Consider the following 12143-nt stretch of genomic DNA (forward strand, 5'->3'; position numbering starts at 1 on the left):
ATATGAGAGTGGGGAGTATTCTAGATTAAAAGACACTTAAGAGATGAAACTACTAAATGTAGTACATGATCCTTAATTGTAGGAAAGTAAAAATTGGATCGGACTGAGAGATCCAAAACTCAGCCAGGCTGGGGTAACAGACATAATAAAGCTGGCTGCAAAGTTAACAGAAAATAGTATTTCTTCCAAGGACACTCATAGATTTAAAGTGCCACAGTACCCCCCCTCTTTGAGTGACCACTACTTTCTTACTCACTGAGAAACTTTGTTCTCTAAAATTATAGAAAATTTGCAGTTTGAAATTCTATGAGTACCAATGACATGCCTTTCTCTCTCCTGGAACTCAGACGCTGAGAAGCTGCCTTGAGTTCCAAGCCAGACACAGAGCTTCAGATAATGGTGTTCTGAATACAGTGGTCCACAATTATTGAACGCTGTAGTTTCGCAAAAACAGGACCCTGGGTCCACTTGGCAGTCTAGGCTGATATTAGCCCTTTTACTCCTCGACCTCTTTGAGCATATCAAACCCTGCTTCCCAGCTGCTAGCCCTGCTTCTGCCCCTCCCTGCCCAGCCCATGGTCTTGTCAACTGACAAAAAATGAACAGCCTAAAAGCTGAGATTATTAAATTATTAAAAAATTATGTTTTATTGTATGGACTTTCTGAGGACTCAAACCTGGGAGGCAGCCTCTCCAGATAGCTCTGAGGGCCTGCTCCGAAGAGGCAAGGGAGGAGCCAGGATATACAGGAGTTTTTGCAACAAAAGCCAGGTAGTTGGATCATCACAAGGTTACTGTTAATCAAAGAAAGCCAGGCATCTCAAGTCGATGAATTTAGTGCTTCTCTATGCATGGGAAGATGCAAGAATCTGAGCTCATTGAAATCATTCCTTTGATAGGCACCTTAACTATCCAGGGCCAGTATCCTGCTTTTCTCCACCCTGAATCCTCTCAGGGTGCACAGTTGGAGGTGGCTGCAGGGGCTGATGGCTTGATGGCCACAACATCCTTTGTTTACTGATATGGCAGGTGACATTCTTCATCACAGTCTATTTTTCACCCAGCAGCCCAAGGGATGCTGATAAACTCAAGTCACACCAGCTCCTCTGCTCAATTCCCTCCCGTGACCTCCTGCTTCACTCCAAGGATAACCAAGTCGTCGCTGGGGCCGACGAGGCCCTATGTGAACTGGCTGCATCTCCATTCCAACCCCCCTGGGTTCTCTGCTCTTCCCCAAGCTTGGCTGTCTTGCCTCAGCCCAGGCCTTTGATTTAGTACTCCCCCAAAATCCACTCTCACTCCGTACATTTACTTAAATGCCACCTCCTTGGCCTGTCTTCCCTGATCACTGAGTCTAGATATCCACCCTCCTGACCCATACTGTACATTTTTCTTCTCAGCATTTAACTATCCTAAGTCATCTATATTAAACTCTGTCCTATTTATCTTGTAAACAGGTAAATCGCTTTCTCTCTCCCACTAGAATCTCAGCTCCACCAGAAGTGTGGGCAGGGGATTTTGGTATGTTTTGCTCCCTGATGTAGGCCAAACTCCTAGACCAGAGGTCAGTACAATTTTTCAGGTAAAGAGCAAGGCAGTAAACATTTTAGGCTTTTTGGTCACGCGGTCTCTGTTGCAACTACCCAGTTCTGAGGTTGTAGCATGAAAACAGCCTTGAAAAATACATAAAAGGGGACTTCCCTGCTGGTGCAGCAGTTTAGAATCCACCTGTCAATGCAGGGGACACGGGTTCGAGCCCTGGTCTAGGAAAATCCCACATGCCTCGGAACAAGTAAGCCCATGCGCCACAACTACTGAGCCTGAGCTCTAGAGCCCGTGAGCCACAACTAGAGAAAGCCCGCACACAGGAACAAAGACCCAACGCAGCCAAAAAAAAAAAAAAAAGAAAGAATTCCATAGAGCATTAAAAAATAAAATACATAAAAGGACATGTGGGACTGTGTTCCAATAAAACTTTATTTATACAAACAGGTGGCTGGTAGTAGTTTGCCATCTCCTGCCCAGAACACAGTTTGGCAATAAATATTTGCTGATTTAATTGTGAAGGAAGATAAAGTCATGCTCTTATTCTAGGAGGAAGAAGAACCAATTAAAAAATTTCAGGGACTTCCCTAGTGGTCCAGTGGCTGAGACTCTGCACTCTCAATGCAGGGGTCGGGGTTCGACCCCTGGTCAGGGAACTAGATCCCGCAGGCCGCAGCTAAATATCCCACATGCCACAACTAAAGATCCCATGTTCTGCAGCTAAGACCCGATGCAGCCAGATAAATAAATAAATAAAAAGAATTTGAGGGTCTGGCAGGAATAATTGGGGAAAGGAAGGGTAAAAGACAATTTAAAAAAAAGTTCAGCTCGTGTTAGAGCAGGGGTGAGATGAGGGGATGGTGGCTACTCGAGGTAAATGAAGTAGGGAAGCCTCTCTAAGGAGATGGCATTCGAGCTTAGGCTGGGCGAGCAGGGAGCCCAGGCTACTTGAAGCTTCAGAGGCTGAGGGTTCCAGGCAGAGGGATCGGCAGGGGGAAAGATTTGGAGGTGGGTTGGGCTTGGGGTGTTCAAGAAACAGAAAGCTCTCAGTGTGGCTGCAGCAGCACAGCGACTGAAAACAAAGGGGTTCAAGATGACATTGGGGGGCTTCCCTGGTGGCGCAGTGGTTGAGAGTCCGCCTGCCGATGCAGGGGACACGGGTTCGTGCCCCAGTCTGGGAAGATCCCACATGCTGCGGGGCGGCTGGGCCCGTGAGCCATGGCCGCTGAGCCTGCGGGTCCGGAGCCTGTGCTCCGCAATGCGAGAGGCCACAACAGTGAGAGGCCCGCATACCGCAAAAAAAAAAAAAAAAAGATGACATTGGGGATGGGCAAGAACCATATCACAGAGGCCTAGTAGGATTTTTTTTTTAACCACTCTATTTTGCTTTCTTTTTTCATATATTTTTTTATTGTGATAAAATGTACACAACATAAAATTTACCATCTTGACCATTTTTAAGTGTATAGTTCTGTGGCATTAATTATACTCATACTGTTGTCCAACTGTCCCCACCATCTGCCTCCAAAACTTTTTCTTCTTCTCAGATGGAAACTCTATACCCATTAAACACTAAGTCCCCATCTCCCACCTCACCCCTGGCAACCACCATTCTACTGTCTCTATGAACTTGACTACTCTGGGAACTTCATATAAGTGGATGCATACAATATTTCTCCTTTTATGACTGTCTTATTTCACTTGGCATAATGTCTTCAAAGTTCACCCTTGTAGCATGTGTCAAATTTTCTTTCCCTTTTAAGGCTGAATAATATTCCATTACATGTATAGATGACGTTTTGTTTATCTATTCATCTATTGATGGACACCTGGGCTGCTTTCACTTCCTGGCTATTGTGAACAATGCTGCTATGAACATGGGATGGGTGTGGAAATATCTTTTTAAGTTCCTGCTTTTACTTCTTTTGGGGGTCTACCCAGAAATGGAATTGCTGGATCACATCCAGTAGGATTTTGTATTAAGCACGATAGGAGGCCAGGGGGGCTTTATGCAGGGGTGTTGTTTCCTTGCTTTAATAGGACTCCTCTGGTTGCTGTGTTGAGCTCTGATTGCAGTGGGGAGGGACAGGGATGGGGAGACCGGGCAGGAGGCTGTTACAGCAGTCCAGGTGAGAGACAGCAGTAGCTGGAAGATTCCAGTATGGCTGGGGAGGCCTATATGAAGCAAGTAAATTAGATGATTACAAATAGTGAAAAGTCCTATGAAATAAATGAACAGGAACATGGTACTCTGATTTCAGGGAAAAACAAAAAGGATCTCTCTGGCATTCTTGATATATGATTCACTCAACTCATGGTCTACCAGGGCTGCTGATGCTTGAAATCCAGATCCCGCATTTTCACCATCAATTTATTTTGTTTGCTTTCATTGAGTGGGTTTGGCCCAGGGCCCAGAGCTGCTGGGTCTGAGGGTGTTCATTACTGTACTTGAGCCACAGGTGGGAAGGAAGGGGCTTGGAAAGAAGGGGAGGGGAAGACTTGTGAGTCTGTGGCTGAAAAAGAAGTGCGGAGAGGGTTTGGTGGTTAAAGCAGGGCTGAGTCTCCTCTCTGCCACATCCCAGCTGGGGGATCATGGGCAAATTATCTCATCCCTCTAACCATCAGTTTCTGCTCCTGGAAAACGGTATCCTCATTCATTTGGTCTGTCGTCTGCTTGCTTCTCACGAAGGCAGAGATCTTTGTTTTGTTTACCGAAGTGTCTACAGCACCTACATGGTAGGCCCCAATACATATTTTTATTTGATTTATTTATTTTCTATTTCAAACTTTCGTGTAAGTTATAACTTTTTTTTTTTTGGCTGCACCGTGTGGCATGTGGGATCTTAGTTTCCCGACCAGGGATCGAACCTGTGCCCCCTGCAGTGGCAGCACAGAGTCCTAACCATTGGACCACCAGGGAATTCCCTAATGTATAACTTTTACAAAGCAAAGCATAGCAAACTTAAGTGTCCAGCTCAACAAATTTTAAGATATGTGTGTGTGTGTGTAAACCATCTAATGACCACCAGATCAAGTTATAGAACATTTCCAGCTCTCCAGCAGGCTCTCTTGTACCTTGCCCTAATCACACTCCCTAAAGGTAACCACTATTCTGACATCAATCAACATTTATTAGTTTTTGCCTGTGCTTGGACTTCATCTAAATGGGATCATGAAAAATGTACTCTTTCGTGTTTGGCTTCTTTTGCTCCTTATTATGTGTCGTGAGATTTGTCCATAATGTTACATGCGTTAGTAGTTTGATCCTTTTTATGTTTTTGCTGTGTCACATCACAATTTATTCATCCTTTTGACTATTGATGGACAGTCAGGCTGTCTCTAGTTTTGGGCTATTTAAATAAAGCTGTTCTGGACATTTTTGGTAGATGGTCTTTTGGTCTTTTGATGACAGATTTTGGTCTTTTGATGGACAAAAGCACTCCTTTCTCTGGGAAAGGAGTGGAATTGCTATGTCACCGTGTAGTTGTATGTTTAGCTTTAGCAAAAATTGCCAAACGGTTTTCCAAAGTGGTTGAACCAATTTTCACTTCCACTAACAGAGGGTGAGTTTCGGTTGTTCCGCGTCTTTGCCAAGACCTGGCGTTTTCATTTCAGTCATTCTGGTGGGTGTGTAATGGTATTTCACTGGGTTTTACTTGTATTTCCCTGATGACTAATGATGTTGAGCACCTTTTCATAAAAATAAATATTTGTTGAAAGAATGGATGAATAAAGAATTTGAATAAAAATGGAAAGAAATCTGACCATCTCGTACCCTGCTTAAAATCCAGAAATGGCTCCCCATCACTCGTGGGGCCAGGCTGAAACCCTCCTCCAGCCAACAAGATCTTGCATACTCTGGCCCCTCCTGATCCCTCCTGCCCCAGATGAGTCCCTTCTGCTTCTGTCTCTGATTCCTACCACCCAGACTGTCTTCAGGTTCCTCCAGGGACTTGCTCTGTCCTGCTTCATGGTTTTCCATAAGCTGTTTTCTTCATTCCAGAACACAGCCCAGGCCTCATGAAACCAGACTCATCACTTGTATCCCAGTTCAAAAGACCCTTCCTCCAGGAAGCCTTCACTGACTTCCACTGCCAGTAGGCCAGGAGGACCCTTTAAAACCCTCTTACTCCCACTTTTTCTTCCTAGCTTTTATCACAGCTGTAAATATACTTTGTGTGATTATTTGATTAACCTGTTCCCCTCCCATTAAAAAAAAACACTTTAAACACCCCTCCCCCGCAAGAAACCCCAACACTTTAAGCACCATAAGAGCAGCAACTTTGTCCTGTTTCCAGAAAGACCTGGCGTATAGTAGATGCTCAGTAAGTATTTGTTAAATGTATAAATGTCAAAGCAACAGCTCAAAGAGCATTATAACCTGAAAGTAATTATCCCATAAAAACTCACTCACCCTGAGGGGAACCTGGGCCAATAAAAAAAAGTCACAGAAAACAATGCTATCTCCCTCCCTCCCTCACTAGGTTCATGGCAGGGCAGTGGCAGGGGGAGGGGGGCAGTCTCAAGTTCAATCGCTCTTCCTGTTTTATTTGGTACAGTTTTATTTGGTACAGCCCCAGGCCCAGCTTCTGTCACTGGCTGCCTGTGTATTAAAAAGAGACAGTATAGTATGCATTCCTTGGAAAATCTGAACAAAATGAGTGAGAACACTCTACCGTCTCCTCATCGAATCTGAGGTCCAAAAAAAAAGGAAAAAAAAAAAAAAAAGACAGTATGGCAAGATGGTTAGCATTATAGATTCCTCCCTTCCCGATCAGTCAGCTTGGATTCAAAGTTTGGTTCAGCCACTTACGGTCTACATAATCCCTGACAAAGTACTCTGCCTCAGTGGGCCTCAGTCTCCTCAACTGTAAGATGGGGATAATAATAGTACTTACCTCTTGGGGTTCCTGTGAGCATTACACATGTTAATTCATGTTCATTGCTAACAGCTCAGCCTTGGGAAGCCCCATGACTGTGAATGCTTGTTAATTATTACTGTATCTCTAGTCCTCAGTTTCTTTACCTCAAAGGTAAAGATCAGTAACCTGGTTATTTCCTAAGTGCTGCAGAGAAGGTGGAGAAAATGTCAAAGCTGCTTGCACACAGCTGTTTGGGTTAGAGATTGGAGCCTTCAGGCTACGAGTGCTCTGGAGTCAGACTGGTCATGGGTTCCAGCCCCACTTTTGCCACTTGCCAGCTGTGTGACCTTGGGCAAGTCGCTTCACCTCTCTGAGCCTCAGTTTCTCCACCTGTAAAGCATAGATTAAATAGAGTATCCCCTACTGTTTCTGCGTCAGCTCTGGAGTCAGCAGGCTGGGTAAGCCCGGTGACCCTGGAGAAGTCACTCAAACCTCTCTGCCTCTTGTTTTCTTCCTTCATGAAAAGGGAGTCATAACAGTGAGGGTGCAGTGAGGACGCAGCTACGGTGTCTGGCACTCTCCTGGCTCATAGATGGATAAGTACACTCTATTTCCCCCGGTTGTTTCTATTACTAATGCTGTCGTCGTCGTTGTTGTTACAGCAGGATTTGAAAACTGGTCGCGGGGTCTGGACGCAAAGGTCGCGGCCGCATCTACAGCTGACTTCCCCGGGCCTCCTATGAGGGGGTAAGATCGGGCGCCCGAGGGTCTGGGGCCAACCGGCCGGACCAGCGACAGTGCAACCTCCCGCCGTGGCCCAAGCGGGCCGGACGAGGTGAGCGGGGCGGGGCCGTGCGGGGCGGGGCCGCCGCATCCCCGTGACGCGCCGGCCAACCAGGCGGCGTTGCGGCCCCGGCTCCCTCCGCCGCTGCCTCCCGCCGTCGCCGCCGCCGCCGCCGCCGCCGCCGCCAGCAGCCGGGCTAGTCCGTCCGCCGCTGCCCGCCGTGCCCGAGCCGGCCGCATGGCGCTCCGCGGCTTCTGCAGCGTCGATGGCTCAGACCCCTTCTGGGTAAGTGCTCGGCGGCCGCCCGTGCCGCGTGGGGCCGGCGGCGGGGAGCGGGAGGGAGGGAGGCCGGCGGGCGGGGAGGCAGGCGGTTAGGGCGAAGCGCCGGGAAGGGCGGGCCGGGCCCGCAGCCCCGGGGACCCCTGCCGCCCCGAGCGCCGGGCTCCCCACCCAGCAGCTGGCCTGGGGGCTCCGCTCCCCAACCCGCCCGCGGCCGGCCCCTTCGGGAGTGCTGCTGAGGGGGGAAAACTTGGGTGACTCGGCTCCGGGGAAGCAGGGCGTTGGGGAGGGGTTGCCTGTGCCCGACTCTGGGGCTTTTGGGGGAAGGTGAGGGGCCAGAGCCTGGGGGAGGGGGCTGAAAAGAGGGGCCCTGTCCGCTCTGGGGTTCCCTTTTCGGTTAAAAATAACCTGCCGGGGAAGGAGGCGCCAGACTTGGGGGGTGTCTCGCTGCTTAAGTTCCCCCATCTCCTTTGTGGTTTGGAGCCCCCTTTTCGCAAACACCCCGTTACCAAAGGGCTGAGCTGGGGAAGGGCTCAGGCTATGGAAAGGGGCTTCCAGCGACTGGGTTGAGGTTTTCCCCCTCCCCACTTGTTTTGCATCCATATTAGTCTCCTGTGGTTACAATTTTTTTTGTCATCTTTTACTTTCCTTTTGCTTATACTTTGAGGGGAGTTTGGGGGGAACAGGGGGAAAATTAGGGAAGTTTGAGGAACAGCCAGGAAAGAAGGTAGGGCTGCTCACCCCTGCTCGGACTTGCCTGACCCTGGGGTCAGGTTTGGGGTGCAGCTGAGGATGCCCAGTATCCTGATACCAGTGGGCGTGCCATTCCACCCCCTGAATCGTGAGGCTCGTCTCTGTGGGGACCCCCACCTCCAGGTTTCTTCTGAATGTCCATTGCTGAGCCTGCTGAGTCTTCGGAGTCCATTCTCTGTGGTTTAATCCCCAGTGTCTTGGGCTTTAGTTTCCCAGTAATGCTATTTGCCTCTTTGTTACAGGAAGCACTCTTGTGTCCCACCATCTTGATTATTGGTAAAGACGGAATGCAGTTCTGGACAGGATAGTTTTCCCACTTTTGTTTAGGAATCAGGAGAGGGAAACACCCTTGGTTCTTTGGAGCCAGTGATTAGCATCCAAAAATACCTTCTTGTTCTGTTTTGTGGTCCTCTCCTTGCAGGCTGCATTTGGAGTGTTGAAAAGTCATCCTTGAGGGCCCCGTGGGAAAGGCTTTATTTTTGGGAGGTATCACTTGGTAGAATAACAAAACACTGCTGGGTATGTCTCACATTTTCAGGCCAGTGGGATCAGAGATTTACTCTGGGGCTGGAAATAGTCCAGAGCTTTGCACTCAAGGTCCAGGACTAATTGGAGAGCAGACTTATTTGCAAAGTAGTGTTGTACTTAGCAGAGAGAGGAGAATCTGAGGAGTCCTTGCTCCCCGTACCTGGTGTAACAACAGCAAGATGATTTCTGCAAGAATCAGATGGGGATCTGGTCTAGTGCTGGCTGTGAATACTGGAGTATTTCCTTGTTTATTTTCTTCTTATAAATTACAGAGGGGAAAAAATAGGCGGCTGTAAATTAGATTCTGCACCAGGGTGTATTTCATTGATGGCAACTGGCAGTTGACGTCTAGTCAGGTTTTCCAAAGTCGACTGGGTTTGGGGGTGTCCTCCGTTTATTTAGCTAAAGAAGCTCATCCGGGGAAACAGTTGTGTTTTTTCTCCTGCAAGGACTTTTGCTACAGAAGTTGCCAGGTGGTTGGCTTTCCCTTCTGCCAGGCCCTGCATCTTTCCCCAGTCTTTGGCCCTGCAGACTTTTCTCTGCGCTCCCTCCCTCTGGATTTCTGGACTTGCTGGATGTCCCAATTTCTGGAGGTGCCCTGGAACCAGAGTTTGAGAGTAGGCAGCTGGGGCATGAGAACTTCCAGGTAGCAGGAGAAACCAAAGTAATTGAAAGCAGGTGACTTCTGTGTTTTCCAGGGCACACACTCAAGGCCGGGAGAGACTCTGTGACCTTGGGCAAGCCAGTGTGCCTCTCTGTGCCTCAGTTTCCTCATCTGTAAAGTGGGGGTGGGGGCCCCCAAAGTCTCAACCTCCTGTGGTTGTTTTGAAAAGTAAATGAGTCCATCTGTGCAAGTGGCTCAGCCTGTGCCCTGCACAGAGTTAAGCAGAGGTTATTATTCTTCTTTCCAAAGATGAAGTTGTGTGTTTCGAGTTGCTTGTCCTTCCTTTGGACCCACTTTTTCTTCACCTGGGGCATGGGATTGGGCCACCCACCCAGTCATGCCTGCCTCCTCCCTTGACCAAGGTCATGTGTTTAGAAATCAAGGTGACTAGCCCACCTGAGACTCTAGTCAGAGCTTTGTTCCTGGGCCAGTGCTGGCCTCTGAGCCCCAGGAAATGGCCAGAAAAACCAGCACGTGGAAATAGCCTGTGGTGAGTGTTTGGCTGACTTCCCACCTTCACCCAGGCAAATGCTCTGGGATGGAAAAAGAGGAACTTGGTTATCTAAATGGAAAACAGGGGCTGAGTTCCCCAGCGCTGGGTTTGCCTTTGTTTTTTTTTTGAGGGTGGTTGTAGGGGGGCGGGTAGGAAGGACTGTTTTGTGGCTGATGTTTAAATGATGGTTGGGAAAATGGGCCCGGGCCTCCCCTTGCGAGTTAATGTTTTTAAAAAATTCATTTATTAATGTGTTGCGTGTCCAGTGTAGAAAAATCAGAAAATGTCGAAAAGTAAGCGACAAGTCAGTAAGCAGTGGAGTATGGCGGCTCTGAGCAGTGCTCACATCCCTGGGGTTCAAAGCCTGGCTCTGTAGCTTGGGCGAGTTACTTCCCCCTCCATGCCTCAGTTTCCCCATGTGTATAATGAGGATGGTAACACGGTACCAAGAGAATCCTTGGCAGGTGCTTAGAATGTTGCTGCTTGGTATACAGTTAGCACTTAGTACATGTGAGCGGTGCAGCAACTGGAATTTTCTAGTTAATTTTTGCTGCTGTACCTGCTGCTGCTGGGGATGAACAGAAGTGGTGGATCTGTGTCATGGTTCATGGAGTCCTGCTAATATTTGGTCCTGGTGCTGATACTTGCCACGGAGCTGCCCTGAACCATCTTCCACCTGAGTAACCTCCTGAATATTCAATTTAGCTGCTAAAGGGTGGGAGAAAAGGAGTATTTTAGAAACCATTTGAAATTCTTCTTGGGGTAAGGTCTGACCTTGGGGTCAGGCTAATTCCTGGCGTAATTAGCTCCCTTAGGCTTTACAACAATGTAGAATGAGCGGATTTATTTTTCCCCCATTCTTCAAATTTTCTATGGGTTTTTAGACGCATCACTGTGCCTTCCTCCACCTTCCTCTCTGCCCCTCCTTCCAGTCTCCTCTCTCCCTTGCGGATTAGAGCCAAAGGGGCCCTGGAACTGATGGGGTCTTCCCCTCCGTCCACCCCACTTCACGCATGTTGAATCTGAGGCTCAGAATGGCAGCGTGACAAGGCTTTGGGAGGAGAAAAGCCATTTGAGAGGCTAGGGCAGGGCAAGGGCTAGTTCAGGGTTCCTGGGTTCCCCTCCAGCCTTGCAGAACGAAGCCGCAGCGACCCAACAACAAGGAGCAGTGATCTTCTCGCAGCTGGACCGGCTCTGTTTGTGATAGTCTTGGAGGAGCCTCACGTTTGGAACCCAGTGGTGGACGGAAAATCTCTCTTTCCATTTGTGTTCTCAACTTTTTGGCACTAACGTCTCCACCTGGGTGTCTCATGGGTGGCTCCAGTTTACCGCGTCCCACATGGAACTTGGAGCCCCCTCACCCCAGCCCTCCCCATCTCAGCTGATGGCAGCCCTGTCCCCAGAGGCTCAGGCCCAAACCCTGCATCATCCTTGACTCCCCACCTTTGCCTCCCGTTGCACAGCTGATCTCTCAGCAAATCCTGTTGCCTGTTCCTTCAGAATGCCTGCTTCTCACTGCTTCTCCAGCTGCTGCTCTGGCCAGAGCCACCATGGGCTCAATCCTGCATTTGGGTGTTCCCGCCTCAGTGCGTTCCCTGCTGCCCTCCTTGGCCCCTACAGTCTGGTCTCAACCCCGCAGCCAGAGGGCTCCTGTTAAAGACAGAGGTCAGATCCTCTCCCCCTTCTGCCCAAGACCCTGCAGCGACGCCCCACTTCCCTCAGGGAAAAAGCCAGAGGGCTTAGAGAGGCTTACAAGGCCTGACAGCATCTGGTCCCCTCACCTCTCTGACCACATCACCTGGTACTTTCTGTCTCCCTCACACTGCCTCAGGACCTTTGCAGTTGCTGTTTCCCCTGCCCAGAATGCTCCTGCGCCTTCAAATCCTTGTTCAGATGTCACCCCAGTCAGCCTTTCCCTGACTCCCTGCTGCTTCCTTGTATTCCCAGTCCTCTGGCTCCTCCCAACCCCCCCTTCCCAACCCAGTACGTACTGCCATCTACACCAAATCTTTTTTTTTTTTTTTTTTTTTTGCGGTACGCGGGCCTCTCACTGTTGTGGCCTCTCCCGTTGCGGAGCACAGGCTCCGGACGCGCAGGCCCAGCGGCCATGGCTCACGGGCCCAGCCGCTCCGCAGCATGTGGGATCCTCCCGGACCGGGGCCCGAACCTGCGTCCCCTGCATCGGCAGGCGGACTCTCAACCACTACGCCACCAGGGAAGCCCTACACCAAATCTC

At 49.3% G+C, this 12143-nt stretch overlaps 1 protein-coding gene across 3 annotated transcripts in view; it reads left to right on the forward strand.

Annotated features, from left to right (window-relative positions):
• Window positions 1-7082: 7082 nt before the first annotated feature.
• ABCC1 (ATP binding cassette subfamily C member 1 (ABCC1 blood group)) overlaps window positions 7083-12143 on the forward strand; it is a 131356-nt gene continuing 126295 nt past the window's right edge. Inside the window, exon 1 of one of the 3 annotated variants that reach the window (XM_079944530.1) lies at window positions 7083-7475. In XM_079944530.1, the coding sequence (XP_079800656.1) occupies window positions 7428-7475 (48 nt within the window). In that variant the 5' untranslated portion in view covers window positions 7083-7427. The remainder of the gene's footprint in view (window positions 7476-12143) is intronic. The other 2 variants (XM_079944531.1, XR_013831562.1) reach the window with 2 other exon arrangements.

Source organism: Stenella coeruleoalba, assembly GCF_951394435.1.
Source record: "Stenella coeruleoalba genome assembly, chromosome: 15".
Lineage (NCBI taxonomy): Eukaryota > Metazoa > Chordata > Mammalia > Artiodactyla > Delphinidae > Stenella > Stenella coeruleoalba.